This window comes from Pterocles gutturalis, unplaced genomic scaffold, assembly GCF_000699245.1.
Source record: "Pterocles gutturalis isolate BGI_N339 unplaced genomic scaffold, ASM69924v1 scaffold2530, whole genome shotgun sequence".
Taxonomy (NCBI): Eukaryota; Metazoa; Chordata; class Aves; order Pterocliformes; family Pteroclidae; genus Pterocles; species Pterocles gutturalis.
Genome location: NW_010140446.1, coordinates 44,567 through 65,500, shown reverse-complemented (window position 1 = coordinate 65,500; position 20,934 = coordinate 44,567). Strand labels below are relative to the sequence as shown.

At 38.9% G+C, this 20,934-nt stretch overlaps 1 protein-coding gene across 1 annotated transcript in view; it reads right to left on the bottom strand.

The window, feature by feature from the left end:
* The window catches only part of LOC104469218 (serine/threonine-protein phosphatase 2A 55 kDa regulatory subunit B gamma isoform), an 86,874-nt gene extending 68,287 nt beyond the window's left edge, over positions 1-18,587 (bottom strand). The window contains exon 1 of the mRNA XM_010083648.1: positions 18,445-18,587. Within this exon, the coding sequence (XP_010081950.1) occupies positions 18,445-18,514 (70 nt within the window). The 5' untranslated portion in view covers positions 18,515-18,587. The remainder of the gene's footprint in view (positions 1-18,444) is intronic.
* Between the last annotated feature and the right edge of the window lie 2,347 nt (positions 18,588-20,934).

The window sequence follows — 20,934 nt, the reverse complement described above, 5'->3', positions numbered from 1 at the left end:
ATGCTGTTTTTAGGATGAACACATCCTGCCACCATATCCAAGCTGGAATATCCCCTCTTCTCCCTTGTTTAAATGTTGGGTAGAATCTACTGTGTACATAAGGACTGTAATATAGCTACTGGACTTAGTTCTCAGGTCAACCAGAAATTTTCCTGTGAGTCCCATGGAAATCACTGGATTTTCTACAGGCCATTTTCCCTTTGAGAATGAAGAAAACCTACCTTTTAGTCTCCAGGAGTGGAAAAAGAAATGGTGAGAAGTCCATTGTGTGGACCATTAGATGAATTAATCCACCACATCTATGGCTGCAGCAGCGGATTCCTCCTCTCCATTCTTCACTCAATGACCACATTCAGGTGGTAACCGAACATAATCTTTCCTGTTTCCAGCATGTGTGTGAGGACAGGGTCTCCTCAACCAACATACAGCTAGTGAAGAAAAGTTACCCTGACAATTTGTACCTAGAGCCAAACCATGTTAGTCATCACTGCTAGGGAGCCCATACTTACATTCCAGCTTCCAGAAATGATGTTGCTAGTACCTGAACTTTAATGGATAGTCGCCACATAAAAAGGAATAATGACAGTTTCAATATACTATATGCTATGGCTTTGCTAAGAACCTGTGATTTTTTTACACAAGCTAAAAAGAATATTGATTTCTTTCAAGTCTACTGCACACTAAATGCAATCCCCTCTGTTACTATTTGAGGTATTAGATAAAAATGCCATCTTTCTCACTAAGAAAAGAATCAACGAGTCTTTCATGAAGCAGAAATGTCTAAGGCTCTTTGGTATATTTCAAACAATCTTGTCAGCTGGAGGTAGCTAAAAAACTTACATTGATTCATGAAAAAAAACATACAGAAAATTCACTTTGGTGCCATCCAAGTTTAGTGTATACTCACTGTGCACCATGGACTGCAAGATATTGCCAATCTAAACACTTCCATAGTGATATAACCAACAATACAAACTCAGTGCTTCACCTCTCAGTTACAATCTAAGGGAAGACAAGACGTGGCTGTAAAGCAACAAAAAAAAAAAAAAAGTTATCCATGAGAATCTACATGGACCCTGAGAAATTTCAGGAGGTTCAACACAGAGAAGTGCAAAATTCTGCACTTGGGGCAGAAAAGCTCCACACATCTGGCTAAAAAGCAACTGGCAACATGGCAGCCTGCCTGGAAGGACCTGCGGTCATCCTAGCTGCTAGGCTGAAGATGAGACAACAGTGGGCTCACATCAGCAAACCACGTGCTGGGCTAACACTACGAAGAATATGGCCAGCAGAATGAGAGAAATTACTCTGTGCTCATCACTGATGAGGCTAGACTTTGAACACTGTGTCCAGCTTCTACTCCACCCCAGCTGAAGTGGAGAAATTGGACAAAATCCACCAAAGTCCTAAGCACCTGCCAAATTGGTCGGGTGCTTCGGACATTTGCAGACTGAGGGAGCAGGGCTTGTTTAACCTGGTGAAGAGAAGGCTGGGGCAATTTAATAGCAGTTTACAACTACTTGGCAGAGATTACACAGATTATGAAGCCAAACACTTCTTGGTAGTCGTGCATGATGTTGTAAGGTCAAGAGCAACTGAGTGGCCTCAAGTTGTGCCAGGGGAGGTTTAGATTGGGTATTAGGAAAAATTTATTCACAATGGTTATCAAGCACGAGAACAGGCTTCCCAGGGAAGCAGCTAAGTCACCATCCCTGGAGGTATTTAAAAGATGTGTATATGTGGCGCTTAGGGACATGGTTTAGTGGTGGACTTGGCAGTGTTACATTTACGGTTGGACTTGATGATCTTAAGGGAAGTGATTAATTCTGCATTTGGTACACAGTTTTTCATTCCAGCAATGCAACTGTGCTAATTCTTCAGCTGTAGTCTATTCCTTAATAGTGGATTAATCTTTGAGGTAATGCCCCAACCAAAGCACTCTGGAATGATCTTAACAGTAATCACTGACTACAGGGAGAGTCCTCATCAGCTTAAGATTAAGGATTTACCTAAATGGTTCTGCACATGGCTCAAAAAAACCTCTGTGTCATTATGGCACTACCACAATACGAACTTTTTGGAAGCTGTAAAAGCATAATTTAGGGGGACAATATGAACCTAACAAATCAGCATAAACCCAAAAGTACACAAATGGGCACTTCAAGGGAAAGAATTACTGTTTTTTTAAGACATGTACATTTTTTGTAGTTCTGGTAGCGAATAACACTGAAAAATACTGGTAACAAAGAAATTTACTTAAAGCGAAACTATGTTAATAACAATCATGAAACATCCTGCAATTTTTTTCAGAGAGATTTAATTATACCTTTCAAGCTACTCATCCATTGAAAGACCTTCTGGTTAGCATTAATTTGAATTCTATTGAAACATAAATTAATACAACTTAGACATATTTATCAGCTCTTTAAATAACAAACTGATAATGTGTCCGGGCAGTATATTCTTGAAAAGAAGAAAAAGACATACAATTAAAACCTGAACTACAATTAATTTGCATTTCAGAAAGTTAACAAGTAGCCTGAAACAACATTACCTCAAAGAAAACATCTGGACAGTAGCTTTGCTTCAAGCAAAGACATAAGAGTATTTAAAGGAAAACAATATGCAGCAAGGGTAAATCACATAGACAGAGTAAGCAAAAAGGTCAAATAAAAAGAAATGGGTTTGTACCTAGGTTATTACTAATTTGAATACATTAAGCTCTCAAGGAAACTTGCAAAGACAGTATTAAGGTCACGGTATCCAACAGGCTAACTTTAATAGTGGAATTACATTACGCATGAGAATTTCAAGTAGATTTCCTAACCCACTATGCAAAGAAAGAAAATGATAATTTTAAACGGTTAGAGTAATGATGGAAAGTTTGTTCATCTGGCTAAAGAACAAATTCTTGATAGGCTAACTATACATTTTGCTGGTGAACAGGAATGCAGTAAACCCTAAGAAAATTAACTAACACCTTTAACAAATCCACATAACTTCAGCTCCCATGATTTTTCTCTTGTGAAACTGCAAAACGTACTTATGTTTCCTGACAGTACGTAGCAAAATCTAAGTTTTGTAGAATCTAAGATTTCTGAATACAGTGAAGTTAGGCCAAATTTCCACCTTTACCTGTTTTGGCCTAAAGAACAAAACTAGTAATGGTATTGAATCTCTGAAGATCCAGCACACCGAGATTCTCAGAAAGGTTTTGGTAAGCTATAACTTTATTCATTCTTGCACTGAGTCAGATAAACTCTTCAAAAAAAAAAAAACAAAAAACTCTTGCAGTACCAGGGGTTATATACTACATCTCTGCAACATACATAATGTAGTACTGAAGACAAAAGTAACTAAGGTTATGGCACAAAGTAATTAGAAAAAATAGGTACAGAGATTAAAATCAGGACTCTCAAAGCATAAACAAAATTTTTGGTTTCTATATACAGACATACATTTTTAAGGACTTACAATATGTACACAGAATACTGCTATGCAAAGCCATACACCCTGATCCAATCCCACTGGAGCCAGTGGCAGGTTCTTAACAGACTTCATTGGATACTAAATCACAATTACATAAAGGTTGTAACAATCTGTCAGGATTTTAAAGAAGAAATTGTTCCGTTTGATGGAAACGTGTATCTTGGTTTTGTTAGGACACAAAGTAGTGCATTTCAGTTTTTAAAAACCGTACCAGGTTAGAAAAAATACACCTGAACTAAAAAAAAAAAAAAAAACCAAACCCTCATGCAACCTCCATTATTTCCAGTCACTTCCATTTCTATAGTACAGCGATAAACTTAAAAAAGGAAACACCACTAGCTTTTCCCTTGCAATAATCAGGTAAAATCCTGATCCCATTCTTTAGATAAGTCTGCTGGTACTAACCTATTTAACTAGGACCTTAAGCCTGCCAGGCCTCCTTCCAAAGTCAGAAATTCCTTTTCAGTAAACGGTGTAGAGGTAGGGACTCATGAAATTTCAAAAAGATCCTCCCCTTGCACCTGAGGGTCATATAAAGATTAATCAATTGCTCCAAGTCCAGATGATTTTGAGTCATATCTGTGTCCTTTAACGACAGTAAAAGAAGGGCACTGGGTGGCAATCCCAGGTCTTGCACTCACAAGATTCAATAGATATAAGTACAGAGGGCAGAAAGAACTCAGCATAGAGTGCCGAATGAGTTATGGTTTTGCTAGATTTCAATTTTTTTCAATAAAGATTTCTGGAGCTTGAAGAGGAGCAAGTACTGTAGATAAAAGTATCACTACAATCGAGTCAAGCAGCAAATGGAAAGAGAAAAATTGCAGTGAAGGAAGGAACGACTATATTTCCATATCCTTATTTTTCTCCCCAGCATTGCTTGGATCTACATTTTCCTGACTTTTCCAAAGTCTGAGCTGGGACTATTACTTCCAGAGAGAGAGATCTTGAGAATTTAAAGCTTTGGTGCCCTGCTTTAAGAGAGATGGGACAGTTGCCTTCTGGTAGGAATTAAAGCTGGTATGGAAATTTCACAAAAGCAATTAAAAGATGGTCTGGAAAGTGGCCAAAAGGAGATCAAAGGAACTGTAGCAGCATGAAGACACATACCAGAAGCACATGAAAGGGGACTTCAAGGCAGACCACTACGTTTAAGAAAGTATTTGTTGCCTGGGTAGAAGGCTGTGTGAACCAGAGGAGACTGTAAATTATTATTCTGAAATATTTAGTCCCAAAATATCCATATTCTCTTTTGTAATTTCCAGTCCTGACCACATGTCAGACATCTAGAAGAACAGACGTATTTTAGATTCAGACCAAATTTTGAACTATAAGAACGGATCAGCACATCCTTCTTCCTCTTCTTCAAGGGTGGTATGTTACTGGATCTAAGATTCAGATTCTGCAAAACACCAGCTATCTGTGAGTTAACACATACTAAACACACAGAAACTATAGCTCACGTCTTACATCACTTGTATTGTGGTAAATGTATGATAAGGGCATCAATATTTATGATGGTAAACTGAAAGTTCTGAAAAACACTGATATGATGAAATTCACCTCAACTAGAAACTGTGACAGAAGAAGAAATTTGGGATTATTATATAGGGTACAAACAGACCTAGATAACTTTACATTAGACCCCAGTAGGCTTGGTTGCTGCTAAGAGACCAACCATGTCAGCACAGAGCTTGTTATTTAACTCTGCTTTTTTTAAAGACTTAATCTTTAGAAGTAGTAAGTAGTTAAGTGTAAAAAATGTGATTGTTATGTTTCCAATGTTGTCACACAAAGGGCTCATAGCAGCAGCAATTCAGGGAGAGGCTGGCGTACTCACCAGCACCGTGACACACTGCAAGCAGGAAAAGGAGCAGTAAAAGGAGTACAGACAGAATCCATACGCTTATCCACGTATTTACTGGACTTTCTCTGTTTTAATATGAACTTCTGCGTTCAGTTTGTCTGCAACACAGAATGTCTCTTCTCTCTGAAACATAAGCTAAGAAAACTTTTGAAATAGTTTTCTTCTCCTCTCTTTTTATACAGAGAAAGGACACACAGAGGGAGAGGCCAGAGCATGTCTTCACTGAGATTCACAGAACTGCGGGAACAAGCTGGCCCCAGAACAATCAGTTATTTTACAGAAACACAACATCAAAAGTGGACAGTTTTTAAAGCAGCTAGCTTCAAAAGAAGAAATGGACAATCCATGGATATGGTCTGGGGAGCCCCAGAGTTGAAAAGAGGAGCTCTGGGGGTTCTGAACTGGATAAAAGCTTCAGGGAGCTGTTGGGTTATTGCTTTCAAAAGCTACTAAGATGAACAGGTGCTTTCCTTCGTCTGTTTCTGCCCTATGTGCTACTATTGCACTCTGTCAATAAACTCTGTTCATCCTTCCATCAGTAGAATCAGTTTTTGAAAAATAAAATGAAAACTCTTACAAGAATATCTTCCTGTGCTCCAGCAGACAGTTTCTCAGTGGGCCACAGAACAAGGAACAGAAAAAACAATGACTCTTTACATAAACTAATGAGAACAACCACTTACAAGCTAATGCACAAGACTTCCCCAAATTCCTTGTCCAGTATGAGCAAACTGGTGACATTACTATTTTTAGGTGAAACACCTGTGCTCAAGTTTGCTAGAACTGTGTTGTACCTCCTCCAAGAGCAGGTTCCACCCATGACGGCAGGTCCTAGTTAAAATGCTTAGGTATCTCTCGTTGTCACATGTAGCAAAATCTCATATAGCTACCTTTTATTTATTTTGGATGCAGGTACTGGCACTATTTAACTAACAGATCTTGCCTTGCAAACTCCTAAAGGGTTTCACTTATACAATAAAACCTCAGATTTTGGAGTAACAGTTTCTGGACTGCAGTGCAAAGCCGCAAAAGGCAGCACTGCCATTGCTCATTTTTGAAAGCAGAATGATAGTTCCTTTATTCCTCTCCTCGAGCTCAATTATTTGCATTCTATTATCGTGATAGAGCATATCTATCACAACAATACCACCAAGCTGAGTGGTGCAGTTGACACACCTGAGGGAAGGGATGCCAACCAGATAGACCTGGGCAAGTTCAACAAGTGGGCCCATGTGAACCTCATCAGGTTCAACAAGGCCAGGTGCAAGGTCTTGCATATGGGTCAGAGCAACCCCGAGTAGCAATACAGGCTGGGGGATGAAGGCATTGAGAATAGCCCTGCTGAGAAGGACTTGGGGGTACTGGTAGATGAAAAGCTGGACATGAGCTGGCAGTGTGCGCTTGCAGCCCAGAAAGTCAACCACATCCTGGGCTGCATCAAAAGCAGCGTGACCAGCAGGTCGAAGGGGGTGATTCTCTCCCTCTACTCCACTCTCATGAGACCCATCTGCAGTACTGAATCCAACATAAGAAAGACAGGGACCTGCTGAAGCAAGTCCAGAGCATGGAAGACCTCTCCTATGAGGAAAAGCTGAGAGAGTTGGGGTTGTTCAGCTTGGAGAAGAGAAGGCTCCGAGGAGACCTTATTGTGGCCTTTCAGTACTTAAAGGGGTTTATAAGGTAGATAGGGAAAAGCTTCTTAGTGGCGTGTGTTGCAGCGGGACATGGTTTTAAACTAAAAGAGGGTAGATTTGAACTTGATATAAGGAAGAAATTTATTACAGTATGAGTGGTCAAACACAGGAACAGGTTGCCCAGAGAGGTGGCAGATGCCCCATCCCTGGAAACATTCAAGGTCAGGTTGGACAGAGCGCTGAGCAACCTGATCTAGTTGATGATGTCCCTGCCTATTGCAGGGGGTTTCGACTGGATAACCTTTAAAGGTCCCTTCTAACCCAAACTATTTTATGATTCTCTATATTTTAGGCATCCTCAGTTAACAACATGTTAATTCAAACACTGACCCCATTAACCTATGATACAGATCTCTCAAAGCATGTAAAACAACAGAACTAGTATGTTCTTGTAAGTTACTCTAAATCTGTCAAGCTGCAGAATGAAATAACATTTTAGAAATGGTAGCTAACAGATGAATACATCAGAGAAATCAGATTTAAAGCCAGTCAAAATGGTCAGTGGCAGCTCTAAAGTTAAAAGCATTTTTAACATAGAAATTTACATTTTAAATCTTGTCAAAATTCAGATAAGGTTTTCTACTTAGTCTTAAAATTTCAAAAGTGTTTGGAGTTTTTGGATGCATTACTGTCTTGGACAATGAAGATCCATGAATGCATATGCTCATATGCACAAATAAATATATGAATGGAGAATTCTGGATCAGAGGTGACTTACCAAGAGGGACATTGAATGCTTCAACATTTCAGGAAAGGAAACTCTGCCAAACTGGATATTTTTTAAAGAAAACTGTGTAAATTCAATTAGAAACAATAATATGCCAGCCATAATGACTGAATTCAGTCATTAAAATGTAAAATAAAGGAGTAGCTTCCTGTGCTAACCTCAGTATAACTACATCTGTCAAGTCTCATCTATAATGACCAGACTGATGTTTGCTCTGTGGAGTCCAAATCGCTAATTCCCCCAATTTACACCAACTTCTTGGCTTTCAGGAACAAAAATCATCTTCTATCTAAATACACTTACACTTAACAATCAGAAATGAATCCCTCTACAAACAAGTCTCCACACTGGTACTCATCTTTGTTAGTAATTATTTATAGTGCAGAAGCATCAAAGCTTTCCGCTTTCAGATTTAACATTACTACTATTACTATCATTTCCCAGGTACATCCAGGATAACGGCCAAACATACTTATAGCGTACTTATAGCTCACATTTCCCCCATTTCCTTCTACTGTGCAAAAAATATTACAAAAGCCTTATTAAAATGTTGTTTTGAAGACGCATTACTGTAAGCATCACTCCTATGTAAGTTTTAACAACACTGATCAAAACATTAGCACTTCGGGTGCACATTTGACAGTTTGCATGGAGCAACAATGGTCCCCTGACGACAGACGGCAACTTTGCACCCGCAGAAGTCATCACTGCTCACAGCAACCTGTGCTCTCAGGAGCAGGCAGGTGTGGTGTTTCCCTCTCTGTTAGCAAGGGACAAATTTAAAAACAGGCCAGGGTTTTTGGCATTTGATGAAGAAGCTGGACTGTTAGGTTGGTGGACTAACCAGTGCCTCTTTCACTCTGGTCTCCTCTCTGTGGATACTCCTCCTGTGGTGGGACAGGCTCCGCTCCAACAGCAGCAGAGATGGAAGGGTGGGCACCTAAGCTTCAGCTTCCTCTGGAGAGTATCGGCTATTTGCTGACAATAACTGCATCCACAAGCAGTTTCAAACCAAACCCCACATTTAAAATACCCTGGAATTAAGCTGAAGGTATGAAAAAGTGAAAGCAACATTCTTGGTATTTCAACCTAACTGAAAAACTGGGAAAGATCAGTGCAACAAACAACTGTTTGTTTATACTCCGTACAAATCATATTCTGCATTAATTTCTGCAGGGCAGTTCAAAGTTTAAGCAACTAAAAGTCTTCACTTGGACATAGTGTAAATTCTTGTAAGCAGTCACTCTTAAAGTGTGAATAAAATTGCTGGATTTGCAATATCCTTACTACTAACAGATGCAATACATTATCTGTTTTTAATCTAGCAACTGTGTAACATTTACATAGTGTCACAAAAGGCCTCTGGTCTATATGACCCATTTTCCTGAACTGCAAGTGGAAGCATGGAAATGTTGAATCCAACAATTAAGTACATACCTAACCCTGGAAAACAAAGCCCATGCCCAAGTAATCCATTTTTAAGAGAAACAGCAGCTCATCACCACCATAGGGGAAAATCAGAAGTGTAAGGACACTGCTTCTCACACCATGGTGTAAAGAAAGCTTCACTCCAGTCACAGAGCAAGTCCCACTTCCGTGATCAGCAAACACTGACATACATAGACCAAAATAGCCTGTAAATCACATGGGACGTGACAGACATCCAGTGCCCTACACACATGCTCTTATTGTCCCATCTCCCAGTGCTGAAAACTCTACATAGCCGTACTAATCCTTCTAGATTGACATTTCAAGCATAGCAAGTGGAAGGAATGCAGACACACCAGAAAACATATACTAGCAGCCATCCACAAGACTTCTGTGAGTGTAACACATACACAAAGGTATGAGTGCCCACAACACGCACAAAATCATATTCACACTGCACTCGAGCAATGAGAAGCACCAGCATCCATAGACCATTACTTGACTTGGCATCAGGTATTCCAGGAATTTCTGTAAGACATGTAATAATTCAGAGCTACCTATTTCAAAGACACTGCATATGTGAATTCTGCTTTGAGCTTCACTGCTGATTAAAGATAACGTACTTGACCTAAATCTTCCATTCAAAAGAAGACTACAGAACACACATCTGACTTCATCTTGCACTCGTTATTCCCGTATCACAGATCTGCATGAAGAAATGAAAGGCACCAAATCACGCAGGGTGTCAAAATGAACATGTAGCATGACAAGAGTCTTGTGTGCTACCGTGGCAGCCAATTTTGCTCTGCGTTTCCCAGTCCACTGTGCCTATTTGTTGAATTTTACTAATTAATTATTACTGAATTTATTAGTTGAATTTTTCTTTTTATCACATCATAATATAGAAATACAGACATTCTACCAGAAATTATTTATGGAAATAATGACAAACAGAGCCTGATTTACAGCTATACATTTGAAAACCCTGGAAAGATTTATTAGAGACCTTGTGCCAAGTTCTACCATAAATTGTAACCTCTCAAAGTTAATAGAACATGAGGTTGCATTGACTGGATAAAAGTTTAGAAAGAAATTATTGAAAATTGGTGACTCTCTCACTGTTTGAGAACTGTTTTTATTATATGTGAAATACTCAGTGTCTTAGATTAAGGAGAAATAATATGGATCCATTAAAAACAGAGAGAAGGAAATAAGCAATCATTTATTTTTAATTGAACACTGACAATCTTTATTTTTTACCAGAAACTGGTCCAACAGGCAGAGCATGCTATGGCTGTCTTTAATGCAATCAGTACGATCACAGGGCAGCATTAACCTCGGAATTTATGCAAATGGTGTTATTCTGCATAGTTGTTGACTGCTTGCAATGCCTGGGTCACATGAACAACAAAAGCACTACAAATGGGAAGAATTAAAGGTGACAATTAATTATTAAAGTTCTATTCTGACTTGAGTTGAACTGGAACTACAGGATAATAAACCATCTCTCAGTCCTTTACTTTCTTCTGTACTCTGTCGTAAGTAAAACACACACAAATGTCATTATATTACATGCAGATGTTTCCATCTTTTCCTTTCCTTTTTTTAAACAGATAAATCAGTAACTATGAAAGGAAAAGCATTGACAAATTTAACAATACAGATCCCAAACCCATCATATTAATGATTCACAAAAGTCACTGAACTACATGATGTGTCATGCTGAAATATTTTATTAGGAATTGAGACTCTTAATGTATATTTTTATTACTTGTATTTGCACTGGCAAAATACAGTCTGCTCTCATTTTCATTTAAGCAATAAATATAACAGGCACAATAGTTTTTCAGCAAAGAAACATTCCCGAGAAAAGGGACTCTCTTACCATGTATAAGGCTGCTTTGCTAGGTGGGGTTTCTGTTCTTGGTGAAGAACTGGGGAACTTTCACCAGGAATAAGTAATATAGACCACGTTCATTACTAAAGGTAAGCTTAGCATTAACTTGAGAACTACAGAAACAGTTGATGATATGGCTAGAAGTGCATTTAAAACCCTTTCTCATTTAAAAAACAAAATTCCCCATTATAATTTCCTCTTTTTCTGAGAGAATTACCTACTCTACCATCCTTTCCCTGGCCAAAACAGCTACACTGACATTAGCCAGCAAACGCCTTGCCTTCTCTCAGCATATACTCCTCTACACAAAGCCTTACTACAGTGGTTGAAATAAACCACGGAAGGAAAGACTTAAAGATCCAGAAACTAGTAATGATGTAGTAGCACAACATAAGCATCAATGATTGATTACCTCTTTATGGCTGTAATAAAAGATACTAAGTTCTTTTTCTATTATAAAATGTTCAGTGTGGTTGTATTGTGTTTCACATTTTAAACTTATGTAAGAACCACATCTATTATTCTCTAAACTTATCATTTAAATATATGATACATTGCTGAAATGTCTGAGGTCTACATAGAAAACAAAATATATTGCAAAGTACAGTTTTCTTTCCATAATGATGAGTATGCTAAATAAATTGCTCCTGCCGTGAACGATGACACTGACTCTACCTGCATGGTGTTGTTTAGTTTTACATTATTCAATGCTTTTGAATTGTCAGTTTCAATTAGAAAGAAATCTGGCACAGAGAGAGAGTTTGCACAGATCACATTTTATGCCTGCATTTTACCTTACACATACACTGCACTGTTGAACTCCTGAACTTCAATTTTTAAGGTTTATATATAGCAAAATTTATTATGTATAGTAGTTATGTAGTTAAATACACTATAAACATTTATATTTATAATGCTTCTAGTCTATATTTGTCTATATTTCATAATACATGTGTGTATAAACTGCATGTAGGCTAAATTGCTAAAACTAATTGGCTTTTTGTGCCACTCAGACACTGCTGGCACCTGAGAAAAGCCCCAGATTGGTACAACCAGGTTCTTTTGCAGCTCTGCATGCTCATTGTCACGGAAACAGCTTGAGTTGTTCATCATGTAGCTAATATTCTAGATGGTTCTTCTCTTTTGTTAATACTTCTTATTCACTTCTCCAGTACCTGTACCACTACACAGCAAATATATATAGTTATTATTTAGTTAATGAGTGGGAGATCATCCATTGACTATATATGCACACAAAGAGTGCCAAGGTTGCCATTGGTCCCCGAGGACAACCCACCAAAACCAGTGCTCCAGCATCAGAGATTTATGCCTTTGCAAACCGGAAAGATTGCACCTGGTTTAGTCACATTTGGTAACCTTTTACAGGGTACATGTGACACTGGTGAATAATTGTCATGTGGAGGCATGACATTAAATGGAGATCCAAACCAAGCTAACTCCATGCCTTTTAAGCATGTCCTGCATGTCAGAGTGGCTTGCAGTGCTCTCAGGAGGATCTAACAGCCAGTCACTAACTTTCTTGAAGAGTCAGGTCTTTTGAGGAGGCAGTAAGAAGTGAACACTAAGGTGTCCCTGCTGTCTAGGAATGCTGGGAACAGCAAATTAAGAAACTACAAAGTCTCAGTCTAGGGTCAACTGTCCTAATCCTACTGATCACGGTTTCTTCTGAAAGCAGATTTGGGAAGTAAAATAGAGATGATGGTATTATGAGTGCCCAACAGATGTAGTATGAAAATTATAACTACGAAGTACTTTGAATGTCTGCCTGGTACTGTATAGTGACAAGAACTGTGGGCAGCACAATTCACTTTAGCTAAACCTATATTGCCTTTTCTGGCTTGCATGAATGAATTGCTGCCCCACGTTGCCCACACTGAATGTTGCCTTAAAAATCTGTGCGATGCAGATCCAAGCTTCAGGTAGTACTGATTTTCCTGCATTCTGAACCACACATCCAGCTGCAGGCTTGAGCAGGTGAGCAAATGGTTCGGGCATCAGTGCAAGCCAGAACTCTAGCCCTGCCTCCATGGCTTCTCCCAACTAAGCTGCATGAATAAAGATTACAAAGTCAGCAACATCACTTGGATAGAATAAACCTTGTTAATCCAAATCCTCAAGGCTACCCACAACATTCATCTGAATAGCACTGTAGATGAAAGACAAACCAAATCCATGCACAAAACGACATAACTATATCCTGTTTAACAAGGGGCAAAGTTATGCTTTAACAAGGTTTACCTCTGTTCATACTTCACTCAAGGAAAAAAATAAGTTAACTAAAATAAGAATGAGCCATAATTTTTAGGGTCAACCTAAAATTGTTTTTAAATGACTTTTGTAAAAAGATAAAAATCACCCATATTCACAACATAAATCCTGAATTGTTGGAGGTTAAGAGAAGAAGAGTTACCTCTTGCACTTTTCTTAATAAGCTTGTTACCAGCCATTCTCAGAAATAAGTGAACAGACTATATTGATCATGAGCCTGACCTGTTTGCTACATTCATCCAATACTCCCAGGTAGTCATCTCTTATTCAAATTATATTTGAGATGTTTATGAAAGACAAGTTCATAAATAAATTTATTCTTGGCAGATGAAAATGGATAATTCCCCATAAGTATGATTAATGAAGAACAGAGGTAGTAATTTCGTTAGTTAAGGGGGGAAAAGCTCCCAAAATCTGTTTTCATTATCTGCATAGGATTTTCCTTTAAAATCATCAGGAAAAAAAATTACTTTTTTCATCCTCTATAATAAACGTATCACATGGTTATGATTCAATATGTTTTACACTACACTGGTAATTCTCATTATTCTTCAAATATCACATCTGAGGAGGTTAATACACCATTAACATGATTAACTTTTTAATAGAAGTTAAGCCATATGGAACCAATCTGCACCATTCGGCCATATAAATGACTAGATAGTGAAGGTCAGCCTCTGCCCCACTGCACCTGTGCAACTTCACTGGTTTCACTTGGATTTGCAGGCCTAGACTAAGGGAGGAACCTCTCTCTCTATCTAGAAACTGAGAGTATAGGCAACTTTTTATTTCTTCCCAGAACAGGCATAATCCACGAAAAGGCAGAGATGAATCGATACTCTAGAGAGGTCTGCATACAACCTGCAGAAAGCCTTTGCCACCAGAGAAGCATTCCTCCAGATTAATTCGGGTTCATGGATACGAATCACATCCTTTAACACAGTTTGGCAGGAATAGTGAATTTTGTTTATTATTTCCTCTGTCAGTCATTAAATCTGTAAAATACAGAGTAGCTGACTAAACAGTGCAGTTGCTCAAAGGAGCAGTACCATCGTTTCCCAAAGCTTTTTGCCCCTGCCAGGAATACAGGGACGATACCATGCAATTTGCTTTTCTGAATCAAATCCTGCGCAGCTGATCCCAAGGTCCTGAGACAGCAAAGCATGCCAGCAGACATGTCAGTTCTACGGTTGATGGTAAGCACAGGTAACGTCAAGCGAACTCTCAGACTGAAGGATGTTCTCTGCCCCTAAAAGCACACAAGCCTTGTCCCTCCTTTATCCCTTCCCCCAGCTCACTGTCCACAATTTCCTTGCCATTTGCTCTAATAGACTTTGCCTGGAAGAGACAAAGGCTCATGTTTCTCTTTGTCCAGCCCATCTTCTTTCCCGTGTTACACCGTGCCTCTCCTCTCTTCTCAGTTCTTCTAAAGGTGTTGTGGAAATAATACATTTTACTGACCCAGCACCTCCTGGGCAGCTGGTTCCCACAGCTGCAGTGCAAAAGGCAATAAAGATAAAACATAGCTTGGCAATGAATCACAAGCCTGAACAGATCTCAGAGGTCAGCGAGTCCATCTCTCTGCCCCAAGGGAGGCTCAGCTATCCCCATATCATTTCTTACAGACATCTATATCACATGCTTTTAAAAACTTCAGTGACAGAAGCTACACAAGCCCTCTAGGCAATATAGGCCAGTGTTTCACCACCTTCGTATAAAAAAGTTCAATCTTTCCTCACAGGTCACATTTTCTAGGCCTCAGGTCTTTCTCCTCTCTTTCTTTACGAGTCTCATCAGGTCGTTTCTCCATACAAACAATTAAAGCAGCTTCCTTCAAAAATCACTTTTGAAAGTGATTGAAAAGCTTACTGTGTATTGCTCCTGGAATTAAATGGCCTTATTCCATCGTGCAACAATGACAAAATTATTGAAGCCCTCCTTGTTTAAACTCCATTAGTTTTATTGCAGATATACATATGAAACAGGAGAAACAAGTCCAGGTAGTCACTGTTGTCATATGTGTGTCTATAACAGCTATTACCAGAAATAGTATACTATCCACAGTAAAACATCAACCATCAAATCAAGGCATTTTTGAGATTTTAGAACCAATTCAGGTTCCCATAGTCAAGGTAAAGCCATGTTTGATACAGATAAACCCAACGTTACAAAACAATGGCCCATCAAAGAGACGAAATTTGACTTTGCTCAAGTAAGCGGTTTCATTAGGAACACGCTCAGTCAGTCCACTAGCAAGAGCAGAGCAAATCAGATTTGGCTCACAGTTTCCTGTACCCTGTGAATTCATATGTCACCTGGTTATTATTTTTTCTAAATCATCAAAGAAGTAAAAGAGGAAGAGAACAAAATACTATAGTTAACCCACATCTTCTTGATTATTGTTGGCGTAGGGAACAGAGAGGAAGGGAATAGAGAGGAAGAAAGTGCATAAAAAGGTCAGAAATACCTCATTTTGTGAATTAATTTAGTCTGCTGCATGGAGCAGCAAGGACAGAGGACACCTCTTAACAAGATTTTAAAACTCTGAAAACAGAAGATAAAATTGTAGTTATTCACAGACAACAACAAATCAGTAACTTCTCTAATACACTGGATACAATATAAAGTATTTCTTTTGTTTTAAATAGTGGATTACAAAAGCCAAAGACCTCAAAAGAAAGACTTGGGTTTGGCCCCAATGAAATTGTTTTCCAATATAACAAAGTAACGCATTACTGCCTGCAAATGCATTTCTGTATGGATGTTACTATCATTCACGCAGCACTAACATATCATAGGACCAAATGCAAAGACTGTGAAAGGACTTCACGCCTCTAGAGATGAGAAGTGCTAAAGGCTTTTTCATGGAGCCAAATCTTTAAACATGAAAAAAACCACCAAACCCAAAAAGTAACAGAAAAAACAAAGCACATTTTAAGCACCGGTTTAACTCACATATTCATTATGCATTTTAAACAAAGTGCATCAATGAGAAATTAAAATTTGTGATGGCCCTCTTTGAGCTGAAGGTGTCCCTGGAAAAATTTCACAGATAATCCATTCCCTCATGATTTTCATGATCTTTTAAAAGATCATGTGGCAATGTCAGATATAACAGATGTGAAGAATTTTATTACAGCAGACCACCTGAGCATTCCCAAGAAACACTAGGACTAGTCGGAGCCGAAGAACTAACATTTTGCTACTGAAGGTTTCCCATGCTTCATCTAACTCAAAATCAGATGCCAGCATATTTCATGATGACTTCTGATCACAGGGAAAATAAAATACAGGCCAACATTGATATCCAAGGTTTATTTTGACCCACTTCAGACAAACTACTCCATGTGCAACCATGGAAGAAGATTTAGCTCTTCTGATCCAAATATCAAATGAAGATAAAATGTGAGAAAATCTAACACTTCCATCAGCAGTGTCCCCTAAAATGCTAAAAATCTCCATCTAGTTTTTAAAACACCCATAACATATAAAAAAAGAATACTGATCTGCAAAATCCATAAGGGATTATTTTCCCCAGATTACAAAACTGACAGAATTGAAAGTCTAAATTTTAACATAGTTGCACATACCTGTGTGAATATACATCTGAATCTCAGTATGTAGCAAGTACATTGCAGTAACTATACTGTGCATTTTTCAGAATCTAAGGTATAAATTTAGAAATTTAAGGCAGTTTCTTCAAATGTTATTACAGGTGGCTACATTTCAAAATATAAATCACCATTCAGACAAAAAGCATCAACCAAAAATTCAGAACAAATTAAAAAATGCACCAAAACATGACCCAGAATGCAAAGAATGTCCTAGAGGCAAGATTAGCAAACAATTACAACAGCCAGTGGTAACAGTTACAGTACTCAGCATTTTTAATTTTTCTTCTGAAAAATCTGCTTTGTATTCCCTGTATGGCAAAATCATCCTGCTGTTTTCTACATTCTAAAAAAATGCAAATCATGAATAATCGAGAGAGCATCAGCTGATCACATTTCAGGATGCAGCATGGGAGTATTAAGTGACCGAGCATTGATCAAATGACGACAGAATCTGGAGACTGAGTCTCAAGTCGTATTGGTTGACCCTGATGTTAAGAATGTTCATATTATATAAGCCTGCACTGAAGTACTGTTTCTGCTGCTGGAAAGTGCTGTTAAAACTCTGCACACACAAATATATTTGCAAAGTCAAGCAGCTACAAATACATTTCTCCTGTTCAATCAATCAATCAATATTAAAATGGCCTGCTTGTAAACCAACTTTCTGGCAAGGAAACATGGATCAGTACCTGACCCAACCATTTCACGGGTCTCACGGTAAATTCTGTTAGCATTTAATGTGTGTCACCTGCAGGAAAAATCCTTTTTATGTAATAAACTACCAGCCACTGAATGATTTAAAATGAAGGTACCTTTTCTTTTCTCATGTACCTTACACATGCACAGACGACGGAAAGAAGGCAGCAATATTTCAAAAGATTATGCTGCACATCCCTTCTAAATGTATACGGTTCTCTAGGGAACAATCAACTCAGCAATGTCTGTGATGCTCAGGCTAAATTACCAAAATGAGATGCATAACCTTTATTACACCAGCAAACAGTTAGCTTTACAGATTATTTCTCTTACTTTAGTGCTCTTAAATCTTTAATCTCTTTTTAAGTAATCAACTGCTTCCAATCTTCCACACTGCAGCTACTGTGCATCCAATGCCAGGTGCTGCACACCTCACTAGCACAAACTCAGCACAATGCAAGACCTTCTTTAGCTCATAGAGTTTCATATACTGCCATAGCACGACAGAATGCCTTCGAGATTTAGCAAATTCAGATTCTGTTGCTACATCACACAGAAAAAACGCCTTGAAAGTCTACCTGGTTTAAAAAAAAAAAAAAAAAAAAAAAAAAAAACCAAAAATAAAAAGAGAGAGAGAAAAGAAAAAAAAGAAAAAGGAACAGCATACATCTCCAAACATGACAGAGCATTTCTGGCATAGAATACGCAATGCAAGAAGAGAATGATAACAGTATTTATGTTACCTTCAGTCACATAGTTGTGGTCTCGAAGAAAGCTGTGGTTAATTTTTCGTGTGTCCGTGTCCTCGCCCATTTACAGCAGGATTACTCAGCATGCCTATCCGCAGTGGACTGATAGCATCAGCAGAGGTCGTCACAAGAGCACCATCCATGCTGCCACTGCCTAGCAGAGGCGGAGAACACACCGGGCTACTGAGCACAGCATAATGAGAGCTGGTGATGCAGCACAGATTCGGAGGGGGGCGAATAACGATCGGGGGGGGAAAAAAGGAAAAAAAAAAGTAACGGGAGAAAGACGGAGGGAGAAACGGCTCCGACAAATTACGAATGCAGAAAGCCAGTAAGGAGCTTGCGTGAAGGGAATACAGGCACTTCTCCCGCAGTTCAAGAATAACCCAATTGTTTAGTCAGGTACTCCTTAAACAAGTGCCCACGCAGAGTCTCCTCCAAGTGCCTGCTGCTGGGGATCTTGCTGGATGCTGCAAAGTGGCAATCAGCGTACTGCAGCAAAACCCGCCCGGAGAAGGGCTCTGATTGCTGTTGCTGCTACTGCTGTCATATGCCTGTGCTGCATCAGAGCTGGCCCCTCCCCGCCAGCCGCCCGCTGCCCAACCGCACAAGATCTGCATGTAGAAAAGTGAAAAATGAGACTGCAGGTAATTATTTTAGCTCTTCTGCTGGTAGGATGGGCAATGAAAAAATTAAAGGGTGGTGGGGGGGTGTGGGACAAAAAACTTCAAGCTGCTTAAATGGGTTTGCATTGACACGTACAGCATGCTAACGGGCAACCACAATTTTGTGCTAGTCGATACTGTCATATGCAGCAAAAGCAACAGTCGTTCAATGTCAGCCTGTATGAATATTACTGAAATCGCCAAATACCTGCCCATGCAAATGGAACCGTTAGAGGCAAGGCAACCATTTGGAAAAAGTAAAATAAAATAACTGTTATTTATCTTTTATTTTTTGCCAGTTTTGTAGGTAAAAGACAAATTTCAAAGCATGAAAAAAAACAGGGCCAGAAAATAATCTTTGTGGCTTCCCTGCACAGGAAAGGAAAGCTGGACAAAGGGAAGGTCTGCAGGTCATGGGGTTTTCTTACACCTGCTACTTTCATTCACTGCATTATCCCATCACCTTGAAAAAGCAATGTTGAAACCTGTATACTCAGAAACAGGCAAACAAGTAGAAGAGGAAAATTACTCACTTGCATTATAAAATAAAGCTTGTTCTTTAGTCCAAGTGTTCAATGGCTTATATTACAGCAGAATTCTTTCAACTGAACAGTCAAGTAGTTTCCTTAAACTTTCAGTATCTGTTCATGAAACCATGAACTGTTTGATGCAGAAGGCACATATTCTGAAAAGGTATAAGCACCACTGAAGTTTAGAAATTTGACTAGAAGACAAATGGCTGCCTACCAAAGTCATCACTACAGCATGAGAAGGGAGTACACAATTATAAAACCAATTTAGAGGACAAAAGGACAATCCTATGGTTTAGGCCCTGGAATTGTACACAAAAAATACAATCCAGTTACCAGCATTATTACAGCATTTTGTGTAATCCTGCATGAATCTTGTAGAGTTTTTTGGTTCTGTTTTTGCTTCTTTTTAATGAAGCTAGGACATACGGTTCCTGAGGGCAAATTCAAGTACCCTGCTATTACTAAAAAATGGGCAGGTGACTTTGGAGAAAGTAGAGAACTACGTAAAAACCTGCCAGGGATAAACATCTAATTTCAGGATGAAGTAAAGTTGGAAGAGAAAGAAGAATAACAATGGAATGACCTTCTTCCCTTTCTCATAGATGAAGCAAAATAAAACAGAACCATCTTCAACCTAACAAATATCAAGTCTTCACATTTGAAAAGGTGGGAAAGTAGAAGAAGTTATTCAGTACTTGCACCTGTATAGAATACATTTTATACATATGCAGCTTTTGTAGGTGACAATACTAGAAATGTTATTTCTGTACTGAGAGCATCAGTCAATACTGTGGTCGTACCTGCAGCTGTCCAGCATCTGCCCTACCCTCTTCAGTCATTTGCAGTCTACCCGTGCTTGTTCATACCCCAAATCCCTTCAACTCCAGGATATCCTGTCTGCTTGCACACTGGTACCATCCACTTTTCAAGGCTGTGCACAAAAACAGTTCTCTTTTTCAGTTTAGAGGGTAAGCATGCCAGCAGCACCACACAAACCAGGACCTCATGACTGGCAACATTTTCCTTACAGACATGCATGGCCTGGCACATACCTCAAGCCTTAGCTACAAAGTAGTATCCCAAAATAAGGATCCAGTCCTGCCAGCAGCTTTGGATGGACCATCTTTAAGTACATTATTCTTAATTTTCTACGTGTTTATGGCAAGCAAGTACACTGTAAATACTGGATGACAATGCTAGCTACAGTTCAGAAAGTAACTGTGAGACTTTGTAAATATAATGAATTGGAAAATACACCTAGAATTTGATTGAAACAACAAAGAAGC